Source organism: Physcomitrium patens, chromosome 6, assembly GCF_059467195.1.
Source record: "Physcomitrium patens ecotype Gransden chromosome 6, ASM5946719v1, whole genome shotgun sequence".
In the NCBI taxonomy this organism is placed as follows: Eukaryota; Viridiplantae; Streptophyta; class Bryopsida; order Funariales; family Funariaceae; genus Physcomitrium; species Physcomitrium patens.
The window spans coordinates 3,176,216-3,199,189 of NC_143415.1; the positions used below are offsets into that span (position 1 = coordinate 3,176,216).

Here is a 22,974-nt window from a genome sequence, read left to right on the forward strand (position 1 = left end):
TATTGGAATATAAACGATTGCAAGAATATATCGTAAATCTATATGGATGTCCTTCAACTACTCACCAAAATCCTTTTTGCCCCAGCCGGTAGGTCTCTAGATGTTATAAAGAATTCCAAATAACTCAATCTACTAATCTCCGATACCGCTTTATACTCACGACCTTGTATCCATTGTCTGTCTTGTTAGATTAACCCAAAAATTTTCATTCACTCCGCATACTCAATCCTATAGACACCCTTTTAATTCTTCAATCACAAACGTAACTTCGATTTCACAAAATAGTCAAGAGTAATCACACCCACTTCATTAAAACCCCGATTCACCAGTACAACACATTGACCTTTCAGCATTGATCGCCAGAAGTCCCTTTTTTGACCCCTATCCAAAAACCTTGTATCCTCCCTTTTTCTTAACCTCCCTAATTCCCGAATCTCTGAATCCTCTCCTCTCCCCTAACCATTTCCGAATATTTTTTTTTCTTCTTTTTTTCTCAAATCCTAGCCTCTGAATTTCTTCAATCTTCTGTCTTGGATCTGGAATTGGCTCTGCCGTCAGAGCTTTCTCCTCCATTTTTTGCCTTTTAAAAGGTTCTTTTTCCGAAAACAACGTTCCTTGAAATGGCACGGAGAACAGGACAACTTGAAACGGAATCGAAACCTCCGTAATCGGGACCACATTGAGTCGCCCGACCAAATCAGGTCTCATATTGGTTAAGAGGCCCATAGTAAGATCTGGATGTTCCCATAATTGGGTCAAATTGGTCCTTCGCGTCAAGCTCGCTCAGTCATCGATTTAGTCCTTTCGATTTTGTTGACTCCTATTATTGGACTCAAACGGAGCATTTCGTTATTGGTAAGTATGCCCTGACCGACTGTGACGGGGTGTTTGAACTAGCCCTTGAATATTGGCACTGAAATCGGTCGTTGCTCCCAATATTCGAGGTGACTGAACATTAATAAAAGTCCCCTTTTTTTATATTTTCACGGTATACTCGTGTTACAACACGACAATGGAAGAAGATTGAGATGGGAGTGATTGACATGAAGTATTGTGCAATAGAAGACATGCTTACTAATTTGCTCACAAAAGCATTCGTGAAGGATAGACATTATAAATTGACAAAGGAATTAGGTTTATTAGTCTTTGATCAATAGAAAAGTGAGAGTATTAAAGTAAATGGAGGATAAGTTAGAAGGTAAAAGATATTATCTTAGATATGTTGCTAATAGTCAAAGGGTAGCAAAAGGATGAAGGAAAGTTACTAAGGTGGTGGCTAGGCTAAGAGGAATTTAGGATTTAGTTGGATGAAAGTAAAATAAACGCTAATCAAAATGGATGTAAATTCTACCTATAAGTAAAGGATGTTGGAAGTGAAAGGTATCTCATTCCACACGTCTCATATGTCTAACCTTGCTATTTTCTACTTACTTGTGTCTTGCTTATTATGTTTCTTCAATAATTTTAAACTTCTAAATAGACTTATAATATATAATATTATTTATTATAGGAATAGGAAAAAAAGTACTTAGTTTTATTATTATGTTATTTTTAGAATCATAGAAAATTTCTTATACGTGTTGTAAATCTGAATAATGTCGCATCCAATATCCCTCTGTCCATCAATAAACCAATTTTTTTTTTTTATTTTATTTTTGAGACCTTCTTTTCAAAATTTCAATATGTTTTCTATTGAAAAGCTTTGAACATCCATTGTAATATATCCTCATCTAGGACCACATAAATCCTTTTAAAATACTTATGAATATCATTTATTTATTTATTTATTTATTTTCCTATTAAGATTTGCTATTATAAATTTTCCTATTGAGCCACATGATTTCTCACAAGATAATGTTTCCATTCTATCATCTCTCTCAAGATACATACTATTAAATGTCTTCCTATTCAATCCCACAACTAAAATGATGGTTTCATTGTTCTACTATACTTCTTTAATGTCCAACACAACAAACTCCTTTTGGACAACAAGAATCATCAAAGAGTAGATTTATTTGTTCCATCATCTTCTATTATTGTCCACAATTGAATATCATCATCTAAGGCCACTTGCATGGTCAAAACAAATATACATAATGTCTTTTTACTCTTTGTAAAAACAATTACCTTAGTTTGAAGGACAAACGTTTGTCCTCCAATGCTCACTATTACCGAGTTGTCGGACCTGGTAAAATTGTAAAAAGTGCTTCATGCGACACTGAAACGAAGACAAATACGAGTCTCCTAATAAGTACCTACACTACATTACACAAGTAAAAGGGGTTCTCGACGAAGAAGAAGAGGAAGAAACGGAGAGCGACGCCGGGTCCGCAAGGGAGGAGATACGTGAGCGGTGACTATAACTGGACACGAATAGTGGACTAGGTGCACCGTGCTTGAGGAGGGGGAGGATCAAATCAAGGGGGGGGGGGTGAAGGAAAGCAAAACATCCCTTCCAATCATCAGAGCTTCCGATGAGCTTGCAATGGATGTTAGAGGACGACGGATGAGGGGGGGCACTTAGTGGGAATTTTACCCAACCGAATTCCAAAAAAAGACACACTTACAGACACACTTACACCTCTCGAGAGGTGTACATAAGGAGAGCCTGTTGCCGTGTTGTTGTGATATCACCGCAGATGTGTCTCCGCGATCAGGGACTGGCTCACGCTTTTACGAACTTACGTGGCATTATAGTTTCTGCCCGAACTGAGACCATCCGTCTTCGGAGGGAAGGGGATCACGAGGTCTCTCTCTTTCTCTCTCTTTACTTATTTTATAATTGAACAGTTCTGTCGCGGTTGACGTGGTATAAATAGAATGTCCACCGGGGCGAGCGGGCTGGCGGAAGAATTTTACATTCTGATGCCGTGAGGAGGAGGAGGGGCTACCCTTGCGTAGCTACTTCCCTCTCCCCTTCCCCTTCCAAGGGCATAGTAGGTTTTCCAAGGGGCCATATCTACGGGTGATGACCGTGACAGTGCCGCTACTAGTGCTCGTGTGGAGACACCTGCTTGCCATATCTCCGTCCCTTCCTCGCCTCGCTCTAGATCCCCGGGTCGTGCCATGCACATTGCCCGCTCCTCAGATCACCGCATCGCTTTTGCTTTCGCTGCCCCTCGCATTCCCTTCTGTTGCCTCTTGATAGCTTGTCGTATTTCATTCAATTTTCTGCAGGAGTTGTAATTTTATTGCCACTCCTGAAGCCTGCTCACCACGCCTTGTTTCTCTTTTCTTGGAGGTGTGAATGCCGCTGTTGAGATAGAGGAGTTTTGTGCTTGGCACTATAGAGGAGGAGGGAGCCTGGTTACGGAGATTCCTCTCCGTGCATTCATTCATTCAAGTATTATAATATTTTCGAATTATTTTATTCATCCCATTTTGCCCTACTTCTAGTGGTCTGGTTGAGAAGCCTGTCTTTGCAATGTTCGCGGGCTGTGTCGTGGCTCTAGTGACGCTGTCAGTCTTTTGTGCGCATCGCGCAGAAGTTGTGAGGTATAGCGAAAGTGTGTGACTGTTGTGAAGCGGCGGCGCTGCTGGAATTTGTCGACTAGATTTCCGCAGTCTCTTACTGTGGTGAAGTTTATCATTCTCGCAGGAACGAGCTCGAAGTATCCGGAGAGCAGTCCCTGCATGCACAAGTGAGAAGAAGCTGCAAAGGGCTCGTTGCTGATTTTGGATGATCAGACGATTGGAAGTCCATAAGTAGGCCAAACTATTGAAACTCGTGTTTGAAACGCAGTTATTCTGGCTCATCGAGCCCTGCTTAGTGTTGTATGGTCGTGTTGTCAGAGGTATGTAATTGGGAATCCACGTTCGCCGCCTGCAAGGAGCACTTGATCGCAGTGGAATCCTGAATGTCTACAGCCACTAGCTGAACAAGGATCACAGTTTGACACCATTCTATCTTCTGGTCGTTGTGTGATTGCAACTATCACAATCACTGTTAAGCAAATTCCCGTACCGGTATCGTGATGGAAAGCTTACAGCCGGTCGCGTTGTGTCTAAATCGGCGAGGTCTGGTAAGCGCTACTCAGACACGGAGATTCACCGCTCAACGGAAATCACAGTTCTCTGTCACTGTGCAATCAACGCATGAAATAACCTGCTTTCAATGTGAGTTGCTTCATCAATTCCAGTTTTCAATTCTTGTACGTGACTTATGTTCGACCAGAAATTTGCTCCTCTTCAATGTCCACCTCTGTCTTTCCAGTGCAAGTCCTCGCATTGGTATTGTGTGAATATTTGCATGTTGAATGGTGGCTTCTGTGAGCGTAAATCTAGAGTACTTCTTGATAGTATGAACTGCATTGCTGAGTATGATTTTTTCTTTTTCTTTTTGCAAAATTATGGTGGTAAGTCTGATTTCATTCGAAGTCGTTGTGTAGTGGTCATCAGCATTGATTTCAGTATTAGGCTGATTATTCAAATACAATTTCCACATAGTTGCGGATTGGTTACTTACTATGGAAGCACATTTTTTCAGTGCTGGTTTGTGAGGTTGCAGCCTAGCTAGACTTGCAGTGAGCGAAATTTGCATGATCATTTGAATATTATAATGCAGTAGTTCTTTGAACCGACTAAAGATTTGACTGTAGATGGATATGACCTCGAATTCTTCAAATGTGACGTTGATTTCCTATGATGTGATACAGGGGGGAGACAGAAATCGTGTTCCTTGATATCTGATCCAAAACTCCTTAGTCTGAGTTCATCTGGTAAGCTGGTTGGCTCTCATTCTTTTGAGCCACTTTCCAGGCTTCTTCGAAACACAAATAAGAGATTGAAGTGCGACGCGAGAAAAAAATCTCATTTGTCTGTCTCTGCTACAGCGAGGCCCCTGGATGCCGACGATGGTTCCTCTGTTGCTAAAAATGCCGGAAATCTGATTGAAGCTGTTGTTGGCTGGTTTGATGCATTATACAGATTCTCCCGTCCCCACACCATTTACGGCTCGGTGAGTCTTCATACTACCTGTCACGTTTGCTAAGGTTGAGGTCTTCTTATTCATGAAGCAGCTTCTACTTCGTGTGTAGCTTACAATCGCAATGGACGTTGTCAGTTCGTTAATTGCCATCCCGTGTTTACTTTATGGCAGAGGAAGATGCTTTGAATAATTGACTGATAGTTTTCTTCTCAGGCACTGGGTGTTATTTCAGTATCGATGCTGGCGATTCAGAGTCCAGCTGATATTTCCTCAATATTTTTAATTGGATTGCTTCAGGCATGTAAAACATTTAGCAAGTTTTCTTTTATATATCTTCACTCTTTGTCCCGCTCCCCTTAGATAAGGCACTATTCTATTTGCCATAACTGTGCTTGATAGATATGGTACAATTGACTTGCAAGAAATCAGTAGTATAATATGCTGAGAAGCACTTCTAAGTTATTCCTCCTCAAACCATCAGATTTTTAATTTTTAGTTTTGTTAAAATTAAAAATTAAATTAAATTCCTTTTCCTTTCTCTTTTGGGTTGTTTCTTTTTTTAAATAAGAAGATCATTAAAGTCAATACACATTTCTTTTAGTGATCTGAATTTTGTTTCCTCTTGGTTCTGCAGGCACTGATTCCTGCACTTCTTATGAACGTGTACATAGTTGGACTAAATCAATTATATGACATTGGAATTGACAAGGTATGTGAGCTGGCAAATTAAAAGAATTCGGAAAGCTTTTATATTTCAACACTATTGCTCTAGGGGAATTGTGAGATTTCTGTGGTCGCATCACCAAGTTCCGATGAGTTTGGGTTGTAATACAAGTCTCTAGTTTGATAACATTCAGAAGTTCTTCTCTTCTCACCAGATTGAAAGCTTTCTTGAAATGTACGGTATATTCACCACGTCAAGTTTCTACATCATTCATCTTACTGGCTATTAACAAGAAGTTTTAAAATAAGTCATCGGATGGCTTACAGTCTCGCCTTGCTCCACAATAGTTACTATCCAACATGTTTCTGTAGGTGAATAAACCGTATCTTCCGTTGGCGTCTGGTGAATTCTCTCTGAACACCGGCATTGCGATAGTGACCGTCTCTGCAGCGTTGGTGAGTTAACTTGTGTATTTATTTTCATGTGTTGAATCTTCGGCCTGGGAATGTCAACCCGCTTTGTTTAGAATGAAATTATTTACTCCTCGAACCTTTCATAGGTGGGCATTGATTCAAGCTGAGAATTGTTGCAGAGTCTGGCAATGGGATTACTTGTGGGATCAGAACCTTTGCTTTGGGCCTTGGGTGTCAGCTTCGTTCTTGGGACTGCGTATTCGGCCGATGTGAGTTTCCACCCTTCTAGGAACCTGAAACACAATATTAGCATGATGTACTGAATTGGTCTTCTATAATCGCTTCGTAATAGGCTGGGTGCTGTAAAACTGAATTTTGCGTGCATAAAGCGCTACATCTAATATCATTTTCTTTTAAAACCTGTGAAGGTCTCGTGAAACAGAGGTAGTTCCACGAAGGATGATGAATATGATGCCTGATATAGTATGTTTGAAGAAAATAGTTACTTTGTTTCTCATTAAATATTCTTTCAGATTCCAATGCTACGGTGGAAGAGATCTGCGGTTGCTGCCGCGTCCTGTATTCTGGTTGTGAGAGCTGTTGTGGTACAGCTTGGATTCTACCTGCATATGCAGGTTTGACTTTGCCCTGACTCCTTTCTCTCCTTATTATATTAGCAATGTGTCTATTAGTGTTGCATAAGCAGCAGTCTGAGCTGACATAGTGATAAAATCTGATTCTGGGTACGAATGACGTGATGTTTAGACCTAATCAAGTGCTTCATTCTAAAAGTTTTAGGTAGTTTTGAGATGCTACTCTCTTTGCTCAATTTTATGAATCATACCGAATTTGTCATTTAACAATGTACGTGTACCCAGGCCTTTGTATTCAGCAGGGCAGCAGCTCTTACTCGACCATTGTGCTTTACAATGGGATTTATGTGCTTTTTTTCCATTGTCATTGCGCTTGCCAAGGTAAGATTGCGTAACATTCTTCTCGCATACAAGGAAATTAGAAAACGTGCTTGTTTAGGAACATTTTACAGAAGAGAACTATGCCTAATCCAGAAATTTACCATTAGTGAACCTGGTTACAAACATTCATTTTTAATAAACTTGTCACGAACAATGATGCATCAAGCTGGGGCGAAATTTTCATCTGCTGACAATTTTTAATGCGATTTTCATTTCAACTATTCTCTGTTTCCATTCAGGATATTCCTGATGTAGACGGAGATAAGGTGTTCGGTATACGCACCTTCAGTGTAAGAATGGGAAAGAAAAAGGTGAGTTTGGAAGTGAGTCTTGTTTCCGCCTCTAAGAAGTGAGCATCCGTCACTAAACAGTCTTCTGATGATCAATACTTATGTCTTTTTCAGTTTCGTATCTGAATGTTTTAAGTCAGTTTTTGAAGAATTTTCTCCTCAGGTTTTCTGGATGTGCGTTGGACTACTTCAAGCAGCATATGCATCAGCTTTTATCGTTGGTGTCACATCTACGGTCCTTTGGAGCAAAATCGCCATGGTATTGTCGTGTTTAACTTGGAACCATGGTTTCATTCCCAGGAAGCTCACATGTTTTTTTGATGGTACTCGGCCTCAGGTTCTTGATGGTGGCTCTAGATTACTGTGAAAACGTAGGTTGAAGTCCAGATCTTTGCAGTTTTTCAGCATCGTCTGAAATATTTTAATCTTAAGCTAAAAAAATGATTGCCCGGTTAACTGAGTTATCATTATCACATGCTAATGTTATCAGGTGAAACTTCCCTATGATAACTGCAGGGTTTAGGCCATACTGCACTTGCTACAATATTGTGGTACCGGTCTCGGAACGTGGATTTGAGCAGTAGAGCTGCCATTGCTTCATGGTATATGTTCATTTGGAAGGTTAGTAATTGCTCGAACTTCTCTTTTTTGACTCCACTCTTGTGAAGTATTCTGTAGCTGCTTTTAGTCATTACACAGTAAGAGAGCCATAAATAATAAATTCCTCTCCTTTCTGAATTTCATAGAGGCTCGTTAAACATCCCCATCCAACTTCTTGGGGAGCCCTACTTGTTTTTGTCCGTCCATGAACGTTCGTCCCTCCAGCCAACTTCGTCGCCCGTCTCTCAGCTCTATCTTCAAGATCGCATTTGTGCTTCATGAACGTATGCAGTAGAGCACCCAAGCATGAGCTCTCACGTTGATACGAATTGGATGCTGAGTAGGAATAGAAACAATACAAGTACACAGAAAGCACAGAAAGCAAAAAGTACAGTAAAGCACACAGGCTATCTTGGCGATGTTGAGAACGGACCTGAGTGACGGGGGACAGAACTTGCGGGGGGGATGAACGTTCATGGACGGGCAGAATTGGCAGGGGTACCCGAGAAGTTCGATAGAGGGTGTTTTACGAGCCCCATCTAATAGTCGTCATATATGCATGGCGTGAATTGACATTCAACAACTTTCATGGCTTGGTGCAGCTGTTCTATGCGGAGTATTTTCTTATACCACTCATGCGGTGAGTGCTTCATCCTTGCACCCATAAATTGTACTTAGAACGGATTGAACAATCAACCTCATCTGATCGGTTCCTCAGGTTGGTCGTCTCTGTCTCAATAGTCACTATCACACAATCCAATGGAACATAGCAAACCTGTAAGAAGTAGATGTGACAAGCAAGGTGTTTCTCACACCCAAGCTTTTTGGGCTCAAGTCTAGCATCAAGTGTACTGGACCTTCGAGTTCACTTACTTTCCATGTAACTTTTTATTTCTTTATTACTTCTTTTTGCAATTTGAATGCTTTCACGTGTCAATTTTCTTGCATAAGCTTGCACGGAAGGTCAAATGCAAATTCTCGGTTGCATCTCCAAGTTTGTTGGTAAGGTTAATTAAAATAGATAATGTAATGATTCTATTATGCAAGTAGATATATGTTAACCACTGGTGCTCAGTTTTATCTTTATGAAGTTATATACATCTTTGTTTTATATACACTTTTTTATACATATATATATATCCATGAAGAATCATGTGTGTACATAAGTTCAATGACATCAAATAGACATCCTATTGGTGAAGGATTTGAAGAGAAGTAAAGAACATTCAACTTTGTTTACAGAATAATTCTTCATATTGGTTGTAAAAATGTTTTAAAATCAATTCTAGAGCAAAAGGAAGCTAAATTTATTTAAGATTTTCTTACACGAAAGTGAGTACTATGACTGGCAAAATTCAGAAATTGTTTTTAAAATATCTGCATAAATATCTGCATAAATATCTGACGTACAATAGTTATCCTCCCAGTAAATAATTTCCCAAAAAATAATCATCCCCAATAATTAATCCTAATTGTGGCGACTATCTCGGGCTAAAATCTATTGTTTGCTGTTGAGATGGTTAGTACCGTCTTGTAATTGTTACTTTTTTCTTGCAAAAAATTATTTTAATTTGCACGAGAACAGCCCTCCAGCTTGGACAAGGAGATAAATGTACAAATTAAATGAACATAACATAGTACTGTTACTAAAATTTATATCAATATAGGATATATTCTTAAAGTGGTAATAATTTTTCTAGAAGCTAAGTTTTATTCGGACAGAGATTCCTCTAAAATACATCTTCAATTTCACATGCACAATGTGGCTACTATCACTTGTGAAACATTTCGAATCCTAGCTGTACAACTGGCAACTTTGACACTTGACTGGCAATTTTTCTCCTTACAATAGAGGTGACAAGCAGAAGAGAGATGGACAAAATCTCACATATGCCGGTACAGGTATACACATGAAAGTGAATGCTCCCAGACTTCCCACTATCTTATGTAAGTATATGAGTATTTGCATACGAATGTGTGTATCTGTGCACAGAAGATATGCCCTTCAATTCACAAGCGATTGCAGAGATCACACCAAGAAATCAACTCGTACAGAAATACGTTGCATTTTATTTTCGCGTGAGATAAATAAGCAGATGGTCAGTCGTACAAAATCACGAATAATAAGAAACATTATCAAAACAAATGGCCAGGGACAAAAAGTGTGATCAGAATAGGTGCATGTTTATTTGTATTTAATGAATCGCTAGTTCATGAACCACAGGAACTTTACATACCGAGAAAGTAGGTCGTGACATCCCTGCGTACTAAATTCAACATAAATATCCAATCCCATAGAAAGAGACCAGAATGAAGACATTGTCAGCCTTGTATTGAGAACCCAATGTACAACCGACTCCCTGCACAAGCAATGATCAGGAGGTGGGCATGGCAGAGGTGCACAGATGACCAACACCAATAAAGGGTCGATCGAAATCGGAGGCACTTGCCAGTGGCCCGTAACTTGCTCGAGACTTGCAAGCCCTCACTTAAGATACAATTAATGCGAGGACTATCCCAAAGCAATATAAAATCAACTGTATCGAAGCTTACAGCCAGCATGACCAAGGTATACTTGGACAGCGGGCAATCGAGGAAGGGCATGGCAGAGGCATACAAACTCATCAATGGGTTTGCTTCATTGCATGCCAGAGGCCCATGACATGCATCCACTGCATGCCTCCAAAGCCCCAATGACATATCATAACTTCAGTAATTTAGACTCCACCGTGGGCTATGCTTCAGCCCCTTAAGCCGCTGCCTTGACCTTACCGTACACCTTCGCCTTCTCAAACGATGTCTGGAACCGACCGTGACCAAACTTCGATGATGTGTCGATGAACTTCAGCTTGATGTCCTCCAACGCGCTTCGTGACACCTGCTTGTACAGACTCTGCCGAAGTGTGATCACCCTCTTCTTCGGTCCCATCACTCCTCCCTTCAGCATCAGATAATCCTCCCGCACGATCCCATAATGCGCGAACCCGCCCATCGGTGTGATCTCCTTCTCCGTCACATCGAACTCCGTCGACGCCCCGAACGACTGCTTATCCTCCGCCTTCCCCACCTTGTACACCTTCTTGTTCATCTCTGTCCTGTGGTGGTATCCGTTCTGCCCAGCCCTCGCCACAGTGAATGACACGCGCGCCGGATGCCATGCACCGATACAAGCCACCTTCCGAAGACCCCTGTGAGTCTTCCTCGGCAGCCGAGTCACTCCCCACCGCGTCACCACGCCTTCGTACCCGTGCCCCCGCGTTACGCCGATGATATCGATCATCTCGTCCTTCCTGAACACCGCGTCCACTGACACCCACTTCTCGAACAGCTTAAACCCGAAGTCCACCTTCTCCGCAATGTTCCCCCCGTTCACCTGGATCTCCGCCAAGTGAGCCTTCTTCTGCTTGATTCCCTTCAGCTTCCGCACCTGCGTGTGCGCCAACACCCGGATCACGCTCGCGTACTTCTTCATCCGCTCCAGCTCCGACTCCACATCCTTCTTCCCCTCCTCGCTCTCGTACCGCTTGCTGTAATTCGAAAACGCCTTCTTCTTCGACTTAGACCAATTCTTGTAGAACCGCCGCTTCACCTCGTCGCTCAGGTGCTGAGCCCACACCGTGTTCAGTGACCTCAACCCACGCGGCGTCTTAATGTATGCCACCAGACCCACGACGATCATCGGCGGCGTCTCCACGATGGTCACGGCCTCGCACGTCTCCTTCTTGTGCAGCTTAGACCCGGGCTTCTCCACCTCGCGCACGATGTGGGTCATCCCGGCCTTGTATCCCAGGAAAGATGTCAAGTGCGGCGCCTTAGAGGCATCATCCTTGGGAAAGGTCTTCACCTTCCCGCGAGAGCGAGCGGCCCTCTTGCGGGGCAGAAACCCCAAAGACCCGTGACGGGGGTGCTCGAATTTCCTGTGCGACATGTCTGCGTGCGTGCTCACTCCTGCGCACTCGCGTATGGACAAGACGATTCTCAGCTACGGCGAGGAATGAACAGGAAGGTGAACCTGGGGGCGGAGATGGAGCCTTTGAGCCTTCGGGGAGATAGAATTGATAAACCCTAGCTTTATCCATCGGCCTCTCAAACCCTAATATCCATTACAACAGTACATCCATATTCTCTTAATATATCCAAATAAAGAACGAGAAGTTTTAAGACCGCTGAGAAGACTGGAGATAATTTTATGAAGAAACACCAGTGAATCAGATTCGAGAGAATCTGATTCTCTCGGATTTTGAGCCAAAATGTGATTATATATAAACCTCTATTAAAGTCTTACGTCCACTGCAGGCGGATCGTTGTAAGTGGAAGAGGATCTGCACATCCTTCACTTGCACACATAATTCGAGATCGAGCTTTGAAAAGTCTAGGTGCTGATTCCTTCAGGCCTGAATATTCTAAAAGCTTCAACAAATGCTTGTTATTACTATGAGGGTCATTACCTTGATACAGACGTATCGAAGGCTCGAAGAACCTGTTTTAAATTTTTTACATTCTTGCCTCCACCAGGCTTGTGCAATTGCTAAGCTATACGGTAACAATACCGAGCCCAGGTTCAGGTCATGGGATACTCCTAATTTCTAACTGGCTTAGCAAGTGAAAGTCAATAACCTCCAACGGCCTAAACCATAACTCGATAAAGGATGTAGAAGGGCTGGCAAATGAGGGCTTAGTTACACTATTCTAAGCAGATTTACTTGAATCATTGTGCAGAAGGATCTGCCTCCTTCACACGGTCTCTATCTCTGGGATACGTGCGGTAGAGAAGCGAGATGACAAGGAAGCATATGACGAATGGGCATGCTATCAACACAAACAACCCCCTGGCCAGTGCCTTGGCATTGTGCAAATCAGGAGTGAAGCTTCCCTTCCCTGTCTCATAATCGAAAAACGTCTGTGCTAGCAATCCCACCAATGGTGCGCCGGCAGCTGCCAAAGATTTCTCAATTGCCTGATCGACGGCATAAACTGTTGTATGAAGCTCAGTTGGCACAATTTCTGCAAAGATTGGCCAATTTGTTGCTGGGGAATTCCACGACATCAAGAAGCCCATGAAAAAGAAGATCAAGCCATATGCCCAGGAGAAGGTAATACTTTGTGGCAGCGCCAGTAACAGTATTGCTGATAAAGGAACACCAACAAAAGTTGAAAACTGGGAGCACATGATACGTCCTGCGTTTGGAAAATACCGGGCAGCCAAATCGCCTAACCAGCCGCCGAAAACAGAACCTAGCATATTACCAACTGAGAGGAGCGCTACAAGGAAGGCAGCCCGGGTGTGACCAAATCCGAGGAGCTCAAGCCAGAGTGTAGTGAATGACATTGCTTGCCAAGGAACTTGGCCCGCAAGGCCTTGGCCTAGAATGACTTGGAAAGTTGGAACCTGCCAGAGGAATTCATTCTTAGACATGCAAGTAAAAATCCCATGAACGACGAGCTTAAAGATTGTATGAGAACTCTGCTACTCATCAGCTACTCTCTGAAATACACACAGTAGATGAGCTACCTTCAACACTTTCTTTGTCCCTTTCCAGAGCTGTTTGAGTTGACTCTCTTGTCGTGAACCAGACAAAAGTGCCGTCTTGCCGTCTCGTTGAACAAGAGGCTCGTTACTACACAAAAGATATAGTAATTGTCAGAAATGTAAATGCCCTTTAAAATCGAATGTGAGTGAAGAAAATATACTTGGAGGACCAATGTTAGAGAGTGTCTGCAAATTGTTTTAAGGATAACAAACAGGAAGTCTGGCAAGTACAAACATCGCTGTAGCAATAGGGAAGCTTTTATTGACCTAACTAAGTCGACAGGAGGAGGTGGCTTAAGATCTTCAGCGAATATGTAGATGGCAGCAGCTAAAAGCACGCTCACAATGGCCATCAAAAAGAATGCAAATCGCCATCCAGCGATAACCCCTACGGTCCTCGCACCCAACAGCGTGGCAAAAACTCCACCTAATAATGTCCCAACTTGGCCAGCTCCGTGAAGAAAACCAAATCCTAATCCGCGTTCACCCTCTCTATGCATGTCAGCTACTAGCGATTGAATCGCAGGAACTACCATCGCAAGGCCAATGCCGTTGAACGCTTTCACAATAGCCACCTGAAACATGTGCACACCAAACACCTGAAACAACGACAAAGAGTTCTATAACCTAAGCAACAATAAAATTTCAATATACTAGGCAAAAATTGTAAAAAAGTATATATTAAACACATGCTAACTTCGTCTTCTTGTTAAATTATTACCTGCCAATAAGCAGTGCACGCCCCTACGGCGGCAGTGGCGATACCCCAAGCCAAAGCGCCAACTGCAATAATAATGATCCGATCACATGTAATTGCCAAGTAGGCTGCCAGAGGAGATGCCGCCGCTTGCACAAGTGATCTTACGAACGTCAATGTACCCAATGCTGCAGGTGTTACTCCAAAAGCTTTTCCCACCTGAGTGTGCCAAGGGTGATGACTACTTTAGAAAAATTTGAAAGAATCCGTTCAGTTCAAGCCCTAAGATGTAAAAAACAAAGAATCTGAGTATATCCAAGCTTCAGAAGCTCCCCTCCAACATAAGGGGGCATTTCAGGACAAAATCACATTCCTGGCCGTGTTCCAAGCCATCCGCACCTTGTCTTGCACAGTTGTATTGCGTGATCTTGACTCAAAAAATTACTAACCCAAATTGACTACACCGTGCTAGATTGTCACACACTGTTTCTACTTCAGTGAGCCAAGTTGTGATTATCAATTCCAAGGATAATACCGGAGTCGATGCCTGAATATAAAGGACTCAGAAAGCTAGTGGCGCACGGCAAACCTAATCAGCCACAACTCCGAGATAACATTGGAACCACAAGGTTGGGCAATCAGCAACTCAATCGCAAATACAAGAATACCAAATTCGTCACACAACCTAAGCACAGGCCTACACTTACAGATTCGTAAACTTGCTGTCTGAAAAGGAAGAGATGAAGAGCGTAAGACCTGGTCGTAGACAGCGGGAAGAAGGGCCTCATCGGCTCGCTCCAAAACAGCAGCCAAATTGACAAGAATCAAAGTGAGCCTCCTGCTGTTTCTCTCCTTCTCCATAACACCAATCGTCATCTTAGAGAAACTTAAGAACTTCTGAGTACAACCAAGTTGAGCCCAAAGCTTCAGAAAGGGCCTCGCTCAGATTTAGAGGAGAAGTCTGTCACGTAGAGTGGTTTCGAACCTGACCTCCAGACACAGCACCACGGCTACACGATTCTGCGCAAACTTTCTAATGGGTGCACGCATCACGAGACATCGTTGAGTGAAGCCCACGATGCCTCTAAGATCATGCACCCACAATATTTTGAGCTCTCTTTCTATCTTCAAACACTAACTCAAATTAAGACGAATCTGAGCTCGACTATAAGTGAGCACAGATTCGCAAAGACCTACGCGCTTCCCGAGACAAGGATGAAGGATGCTCTTGAAAAGCTGGAACGATTGTTTAGTTTTCATCTATTTCTTCTGATTTCCGTAGCTCCGAATCCGGCACCAATTTTAGGATGGCTAAAGATGAAGTCGAAGTCGTCCAGATATGGTGGCAAGTAGAAACTGATGGGTCCTTGTTACTACTTATCTCAAGCTGTTGTTTCAATTATGAAAGTGATGATATAGGCAATGTCACGGTGACGTTGATTAATTCTCACTACAACTTTCAGTGATGGTCGGGAGTACGTCGCTTTAGACAGCATATACTCTCGATCTTTCAAAATACTCGTTTAGCCGTGATTTACAATTTTTGACGATTTCGGCACTATCGTCTACACCAAGGTACTTTTTCAACCGCACAGTTAAAAGGGTAGATCATACCATTTATCTCTTCACGGATTCGCTAATTCTGCAGCCGGTCTGCTTCGTCTGAAATGTTCTGCTCATTCCAAGTTATTAGGTTTTGGAACAATGTTACTTCTATTCTCCTGTGAGCTCATCGAAAATTTAGTTGTCGCGTGCAGTTACACCGAACACAGCATTTCATTTTGCAGTTATTTTTTGACTTGTTCATTTTTTAGTAGGTCGAGTCAAAATTCTCCTGTAGCGGTACAGATGGCTTGGTTGCATTAACTTCCGACCAAAAATACAGAGAGATCGTGATGTGCTTAAGCAATTACTGGTGGGATATGGAGCTGGAGTTTTAAACTTTTCAATTCATTTGCTTCTGGTGCAACAGCTACTTTGAGCCATTTAAGTGTACACTCTCAGAGGTTTTTCCCAGTAGAAGCTGTTTTTGAGGGGATAGCAGTCTTTGCCCACATCCAAAAGACCGTCTTTGGTGGTTCTGTTAGTTGATTTGGCTAAGCTGCACGGAGGTTACGTTAGAGGCAGAGATAGAACAGGCCCAATGCAATCTTTCTTACATTGCCAGTGGTAGTTACTCAAACTTGGAATACTAAGCTTTGCAGCTATACCTAGTGCAGCCTGCTGAGTGTGGTGTAGAAGGCAAAGCTGCAAGGATTGAAGGGGTAGAGGGTTAGGGGCTAGGCCAATTTATTGGCAGAGACAGAACAGGCCCAGTGCAATCTTACTTACATTGCCAGTGGTAGTTACTCAACCTTGGAATACTAAGCTTTGCAGCTACCTAGTGCCACCTACTGAGTATGGTGTAGAAGGCAAAGCTGCAAGGATTGAAGGGGTAGAGGGTTAGGGGCTAGGCCAATTTATTGGCAGAGACAGAACAGGCCCAGTGCAATCTTACTTACATTGCCAGTGGTAGTTACTCAACCTTGGAATACTAAGCTTTGCAGCTACCTAGTGCCACCTACTGAGTATGGTGTAGAAGGCAAAGCTGCAAGGATTGAAGGGGTAGAGGGTTAGGGGCTAGGCCAATTTATTGGCAGAGACAGAACAGGCCCAGTGCAATCTTACTTACATTGCCAGTGGTAGTTACTCAACCTTGGAATACTAAGCTTTGCAGCTACCTAGTGCCACCTACTGAGTATGGTGTAGAAGGCAAAGCTGCAAGGATTGAAGGGGTAGAGGGTTAGGGGCTAGGCCAATTGCTTGGCAGGGATTTACAGTTGAAGCCATCACATGACATTATGCAATTGCAACAGTCCTTTTTTTGTTGAAGATATGAGGACTTCAATACTCCAGGTTCTCGTTGACAGTACACCCATTAGTCAGCCATCCTGCTTTTATCAAATTCTCAATGCAATTCGTTATAAGGTTGCTGTGGAACTAAGATTGGGTCGTAGAACTACCTCTCACTTTGCTAAAGTTGCTATGTTTTAAATCTCCTCACAAGCTGAAAGAGAAATCTATGTAATTCAAGCACAAAGATAGTGTTACAAATAAATAAAATATAACTCTTATAATAGCAGTCTTGCAGGATTTCACATTTTTTTTTTTCTGATTTGCATTGAAATATAATTGCCTCTATATAGAAACATATAATAGGGAGAGAATCCAAAGCTTGCCCAAGAAAGTGATAGACAATAATCAACCCCTCTTGTATATGTATGAGTGAGAGTTAGTTATAAAGCAGTTGGATGTCATAACCATAAACTTTAAATGTAAATATGTAATCTATAAATATAAATTTGATATGTAAATATGTGATTTATAAATATAAATTAAAAATATAAATATGTAAGTTCTATCTATTTTGGTAGTTAGCTTGCACTATAATAATATTCTCTTTTAAAGTTAAATTTAATATTTTTGATACTTAATTAAAGCTTAAATATATTTATAAGGCTTTAGTGAAAATATCAACAATTTGTTGATATGTAGAAATATACATTAAATGTATACAACTAGCTAATTTATTTTATTTTATTTTTCATGAAATAATAATAGACTTTTATATGTTTGATTTTTTATAATAAAAAAGATTTAATGATAGATGAAAAATAAATAGTATATATATATATATATATATATATATATATTTAAAATACCAAAAAATTATAAAATTCAAATATCAAAAATATTATTCAACAAAGATATAATTTCTTAATTTTTTTTTACCTAATTTATGTTAATAAAATCTATAAAATATTTGGTATATAAAATATATAATAAAGCTCATGTTAGTTAGCAAACTTCATATAAAGTAAGATCATCAAAATTATATTAAGATAAAATTTCTTAAATAATTCTATTAATTTATTAACTAATTTTATAATGTTATTAAAATTAGATCTATTTAGATCCAAGTAAATATCATGGACATCAATATTAATACTAGTAATTAGAAAAATAAGAAGAATTATATAAAAATATATAAAAGTAGGTTTATTTCATAAAATCTTGATGAAATGCTTCACAAAAGCTTTAAAAATAAAGATTTGACTACACAAGTATTTGTAAATAATTGATAGGTTGAAAACTTGACCAAAAAATTGGTTGTGTTGCAAACATTAACTACTTGTTTTACAAGTTGGCCACATGGTTTAGATGTTGGAAACTTACTTCACAACTTAAACATGAATTCCATAAATTTGACATATATAAAAATGACCTATATAATTTTGTCATATAGCTCTTCAATTTGAAAATATATATGGAGTCAAAAATAAGGCATTCTTCACTTTTATTAATAATTTTCTTATTTGTGGTCTAATTTCAAGAATCTCTTATTTCTTTGTCTTTGATAATAGTCATTCCACTTGTTCTTTAAATATATATATATATATATATATTTATTTTTTAAATTATTTTTCTTTGCTATAAATTATATTTTATTTATTTAAATTATTTAAATTCTTATCTTGAAGATATTGATAAGAATACATTTATAATATCAAAGCTTTGATTTTTTTTATTTTTTTTTATTAACAATGTTTTTTTTTTTTTTTTTGATAAGATACAAGTATATTAAAATTTATAAATTATCCACTTCTAAACTAATATTATTCATATACTTTTCTTTATTCTTAATCCTTTTCCACTACTTATTATAGATAAAATTAAACATCTTTTTTTTTATGTTGTATTATTATACCACAACTTCTTAAAATAAAAGATGTAATAGTATCAAGTATAAGAGCATAAGAATGTAAATAAATAAATAATATATATGTCAAAGAAAAATGACCAAAAAATATATAAAACTATGTATATTGAAGAAAAAAAATAGCTATTATCAAAGTCAAGAAGATTAGAGACTCTTGAAATGAGAAAAAAACAAATAAAATATTGATAAGAGTAAAGAAGGCATCATTTTTATCTCTATATATACTATCTAATTAAAGAGCAATGTATTGATATTCTATAGCTCATTCAATATGTGTCTAACTTATAAACCAAGATTCTAGTATGTATACCTCTTAAGGACAAGAACTTGATGAAAGTAAATAAACAAGTATAACAAAATAGAAATAAAGAAGTATGTATATTAAAAAGAAACTGGAATGGCTATTGCCAAAAGATAATGAAACTATAAACTCTTGAATCTAGACTAGAAGTAAGAAAAGAGTTGACAAGAACAAAAAGGCTTCATTCTTGCCTCTATATATACTATCTACTTAAGATCTATGTGGTGATGTTTGATAGGACCTCCAAAAACATGTTGACTTTACATGACACGTATCTTGACTTGTAAGGCAAGTTTTTCATATGGTTGCCACATAGTTAGCTTATTTCACAAGCTACCAATACATGTAGTATATAGGTAGCTTGTTGACCAAGTTGCTAATCTATCAATCAACTACAAACATATGTAAAGCCAAAACAACATCTAAGAAGTATTAGAAAGCTTTTTTAGAAGATATTATGAAATTAATCTATTTTTATTTAATTCTACCTACCTAGATAATTATTACAATAAGTATATATCCATGATATTATCGCCCTTTCTAGGGACAAGTTCCATGACGAGCGATGATCATATATTGAAGAAGTTTAACGTGTGGTGAATTATATTTCTCATATACTTTGATCTTTGTTTCCTTTGAAAGTAATTGATAGGTCCTCTCAACCATCGATAATGTCCTATTTTAGAGTGGGAAGACCACCTTGTGATTTGATCATTGTTGAAATCTTCATAACTTCCTTCAAAAAAAATATTCACAATACTATTAGGAGTTGTACCTACTTCTAATAAAATTACCAAATATTGAGAGTCTTTTCTCAAGTTGTATTACCAAACACATTGTATCTTGCCATCTATTTGAGAAAGAACATGTCATTCTTGGAGATATTCATCCTTATTATGTTGTCTTGAAGGTTGTGATAATTGCAATGTTTCATTTAGTAAGTCATAAATCATGGCTCTTGAGTTAAATCTATTGATTGTTGGTTCTCTATCTCCTTGATACCAGAATTATATAGAAAATACAAACAAATATAAAAGGTAGAATGCAATCTTTTCTAGATCTTCTTTCATTTATAGCAAAGGTTTGCTATTCTTCATCTTAATTTTGATAGATATCATTGATAAAAAGCCTCCACCATCTATATTGCATTTATAAGATTCTTTGTTAGGTCTCATATGCATTTATTAAAATCATATCTGTCCCAATAGATAAGATATTTTAATTTATTTTGGCATTGTCTTGAGTCTAGAATTTCTTCCATTTCAAATTCTTCATTATTGTCTATTTCTATAAGAGAAGGTGGGACTTATCTTCTTTTTGGTATATTCACAGTCTTATATAGTTTAAAAAGAAATATATAGAAAAGAAGATGGATCTTTATTGACTTTGATAGATATAATCAATAAGCAACTGGATTGATTTCTCTACAAATAGAAAAAAGTTCAAGCCTGCAGTAGTCCAACTTATTATAAGGACAAGTTGTTTTGATATTATAATGAAATAACTATACCTTATCATCTACATTGAATTGTGGTTGTTTCTTTTGATAGGCATCTACGTTGAACTTTTGTTCTTCTTGAGCTTCCTTTAATTGCATCTTTATTATTGCATATAACTCAGATAAACGATTTTTTAAATCTTTCGCTACAAGATTATCAACTTTTAAAAAGTCAAAAGTATCAAGTTGTGGATGCTAACCATAATTGACAAAGAATGGTACTTGTTGCATAGAAGAATGCATTATATTATTATAAGTAAATTCTACCAATATCAAAAGAGTTTTTTAATTATTGTATTGATAATTGATGGTATACCTTAAATATTGCTCTAAAACTTTATTTATATACTCCATTTGTCTATTAATTTAAGAATGAAAGGTCAAAGATAGTTTTATGTCTACCTTTAGAATCTTAAAAAATATTTTTTAAAATCTTGATATGAATTGAATCCTCCTATCTAATATAATATCTTTAAGCAATCCATGATATTGATAGATATTATCAAGGAAAAGCTTGGCAGTTTCTTTACCGGTGATAGATTTTGTATATGGTAAAAAATATGCTATCTTTGTAAAAAAATCTACTATCACAAATATAAAATCATATAAATTTGAGACTAGAAGATCTAAGATAAAATCCATAGAAACATAAGACCATGATTGTTCATGAATAGGTAATGGCTGAAGAAGTCCATAAGGTCAATCATAAGGAATTTTTGATCTTGAGCAAATATCATAAGATTGAAAAAAAAACTTTAATTGCCTTCCACATTTGCAACCACCAAAAAGCTTTAGATATAAATTCTAAAGTCTTGTTGTATCTAAAATATCCAGCTGCTCAAAAATCATGGCGTGCTTGAAAAATACGTAAATGTACTTTTTATTTTAGAACATATAGGCATCTTTTGAAATAAAGTAGGTTGTTTTTTAATTCAAATTTGGAAGTATCATAAGACTTGAAAGAAAGATTCTCGATATCATGAATAAGGAGATTTTCATACTTGATTGAATTTATTTAACAAAGATTGAATCAATAGTCAATGTTGATTTTATTACTCAAAGATGAAAATGCTTTAGCTTCAAGAAAATTATTCTTTGTTGATCAAAAGATGCATCTCTTTCTTTAAATGCAAGATAAAAATGTCTAGAAAGAGTGCATGACAAACCTTGTTGCTTTCTAGGTTAATATATAATTTCAAAATTTTAATAAAGATATGCTCCAACAAGCTTGACAATGATTCAAAATATGTGCTGAAATGAAGTATTTGAGATTCTTGTGATTTGTATACATAGTGACTAGATTGGAAGTGCCTTCTAAATAATGACACCATTCTTGAAAAAAATTCATAATTGCAAGAAGTTTTTTGTTGTAGATCTCATAGTTAATTTTGACTACTGAAAATTTTTTGGAATGAAAAGCTACTAGGTGAAGTTTACCATCTATTCCCATTTGCAATAATACAGCACCTAAGACAAAGTTTTATGTATTTGTTTCCATAAAGAATGCTTTAGAGACGTCAATGTTGTTAGAATAGAAAGAGTTTGCTTCAAGAAAATATTGAGCTTTTGGCTCTTATTAAATGTTCAATCAAGTCTAAGATATTAAAGTTCCAAGTTTATATATATAATATTATCCTTTTTAGAAAAATTACAGCAAAATGTAAGCCTAAGTACAAAAAAAAACATCCAAATATATGATAAAATATCTTAAAACCTTATATATCCCTATGGAATTTTTTTTCCGAACTTCAACAGTTTATGTCTCACGATCTAACAATTAAAACAAACTAAAATTTTACATAAAGTACTAATATACTTTCAAAAACTACCAAAAAAAAATTTCAAGTGTAAATTTGTTACAGATCTTGAGATATCACTAAAATCCTAACAGTAGCTTCAAATCCTTGCTTACATACACTTGTATGCAATTTTCTTCATATCTCACAAAAAAAGTGCTCAAATATCATAAAACTTTAATCTATAGCTTTTTAACCTAATAATATATTCTTGTAGAAATTGTGAGCCAAAAATTTATCCAAAAACTTAAGATATGGCTCTAATCATTACTATCAACAAAATGACTCACTTACTATCTTTGAATTACATATATTGTCTTCAATGCCTTATAATTCTTTCATTTAAACTTAGAATTCATCAGATAATATAAGAAAAATTTAGCCAAGAAACTTCTCTCTCCAATCCTAATTGCTAATCCTTTTTTGTTCTCTATAAGCGTATGTTATGCTCCAAAGATTGACAATAAGTATGAAATTGACACCTTAATATTGAATGCCTATAATTCCTTCATAAAAACTCCAAAT

General features: G+C 38.1%; 3 protein-coding genes across 4 annotated transcripts; 1 reads left to right on the forward strand and 2 right to left on the reverse strand.

Moving 5' to 3' along the window:
* The first annotated feature begins 2,978 nt into the window (after positions 1–2,978).
* On the forward strand, positions 2,979–8,770 carry LOC112284137 (putative homogentisate phytyltransferase 1, chloroplastic). Of its 2 annotated transcripts, none has more exons than XM_024523725.3 (13): positions 2,979–3,343; positions 3,599–4,116; positions 4,656–4,957; positions 5,141–5,224; positions 5,562–5,636; positions 5,963–6,046; positions 6,184–6,273; positions 6,538–6,639; positions 6,883–6,978; positions 7,218–7,289; positions 7,432–7,527; positions 7,785–7,889; positions 8,471–8,770. In XM_024523725.3, the coding sequence occupies exons 2-13, from the start codon at positions 3,975–3,977 to the stop codon at positions 8,510–8,512; spliced, it is 1,290 nt and encodes a 429-aa protein (XP_024379493.1). In that variant the 5' UTR covers positions 2,979–3,343; positions 3,599–3,974; the 3' UTR covers positions 8,513–8,770. The 2 variants fall into 2 exon arrangements, with proteins under 2 accessions (XP_024379493.1, XP_090107046.1); XM_090250920.1 differs by having other exon boundaries at positions 3,031–3,241.
* A 1,263-nt stretch (positions 8,771–10,033) lies between these two features.
* On the reverse strand, positions 10,034–11,981 carry LOC112284138 (large ribosomal subunit protein uL3). Its single transcript, XM_024523727.3, has one exon. It carries the CDS (start codon positions 11,794–11,796, stop codon positions 10,618–10,620), a length of 1,179 nt encoding a protein of 392 aa, XP_024379495.1. The 5' UTR covers positions 11,797–11,981; the 3' UTR covers positions 10,034–10,617.
* Positions 11,982–12,267: 286 nt separating this feature from the next.
* On the reverse strand, positions 12,268–15,224 carry LOC112284136 (uncharacterized). Its single transcript, XM_024523724.3, has 5 exons — positions 14,852–15,224; positions 14,120–14,314; positions 13,666–13,973; positions 13,381–13,486; positions 12,268–13,257 (listed from the first exon to the last, which is right to left on the reverse strand). The coding sequence occupies exons 1-5, from the start codon at positions 14,969–14,971 to the stop codon at positions 12,577–12,579; spliced, it is 1,410 nt and encodes a 469-aa protein (XP_024379492.1). The 5' UTR covers positions 14,972–15,224; the 3' UTR covers positions 12,268–12,576.
* Positions 15,225–22,974: the final 7,750 nt, after the last annotated feature.

Bases quoted from the DNA above. Each gene is read 5' to 3' on its own strand.
- LOC112284137 (XM_024523725.3), top strand. From the start codon at position 3,975: ATGGAAAGCTTACAGCCGGTCGCGTTGTGTCTAAATCGGCGAGGTCTG. The intron at 5,637-5,962 runs GTATGTGAGCTG...ATGTTTCTGTAG, and splicing joins ATGACATTGGAATTGACAAG to GTGAATAAACCGTATCTTCC. The intron at 6,047-6,183 runs GTGAGTTAACTT...GAATTGTTGCAG, and splicing joins TGACCGTCTCTGCAGCGTTG to AGTCTGGCAATGGGATTACT.
- LOC112284138 (XM_024523727.3), bottom strand. From the start codon at position 11,796: ATGTCGCACAGGAAATTCGAGCACCCCCGTCACGGGTCTTTGGGGTTT.
- LOC112284136 (XM_024523724.3), bottom strand. From the start codon at position 14,971: ATGACGATTGGTGTTATGGAGAAGGAGAGAAACAGCAGGAGGCTCACT. The intron at 14,315-14,851 runs GTCTTACGCTCT...TGGCACACTCAG, and splicing joins TTCCCGCTGTCTACGACCAG to GTGGGAAAAGCTTTTGGAGT. The intron at 13,258-13,380 runs GTAGCTCATCTA...TTCCTCTGGCAG, and splicing joins GGACAAAGAAAGTGTTGAAG to GTTCCAACTTTCCAAGTCAT.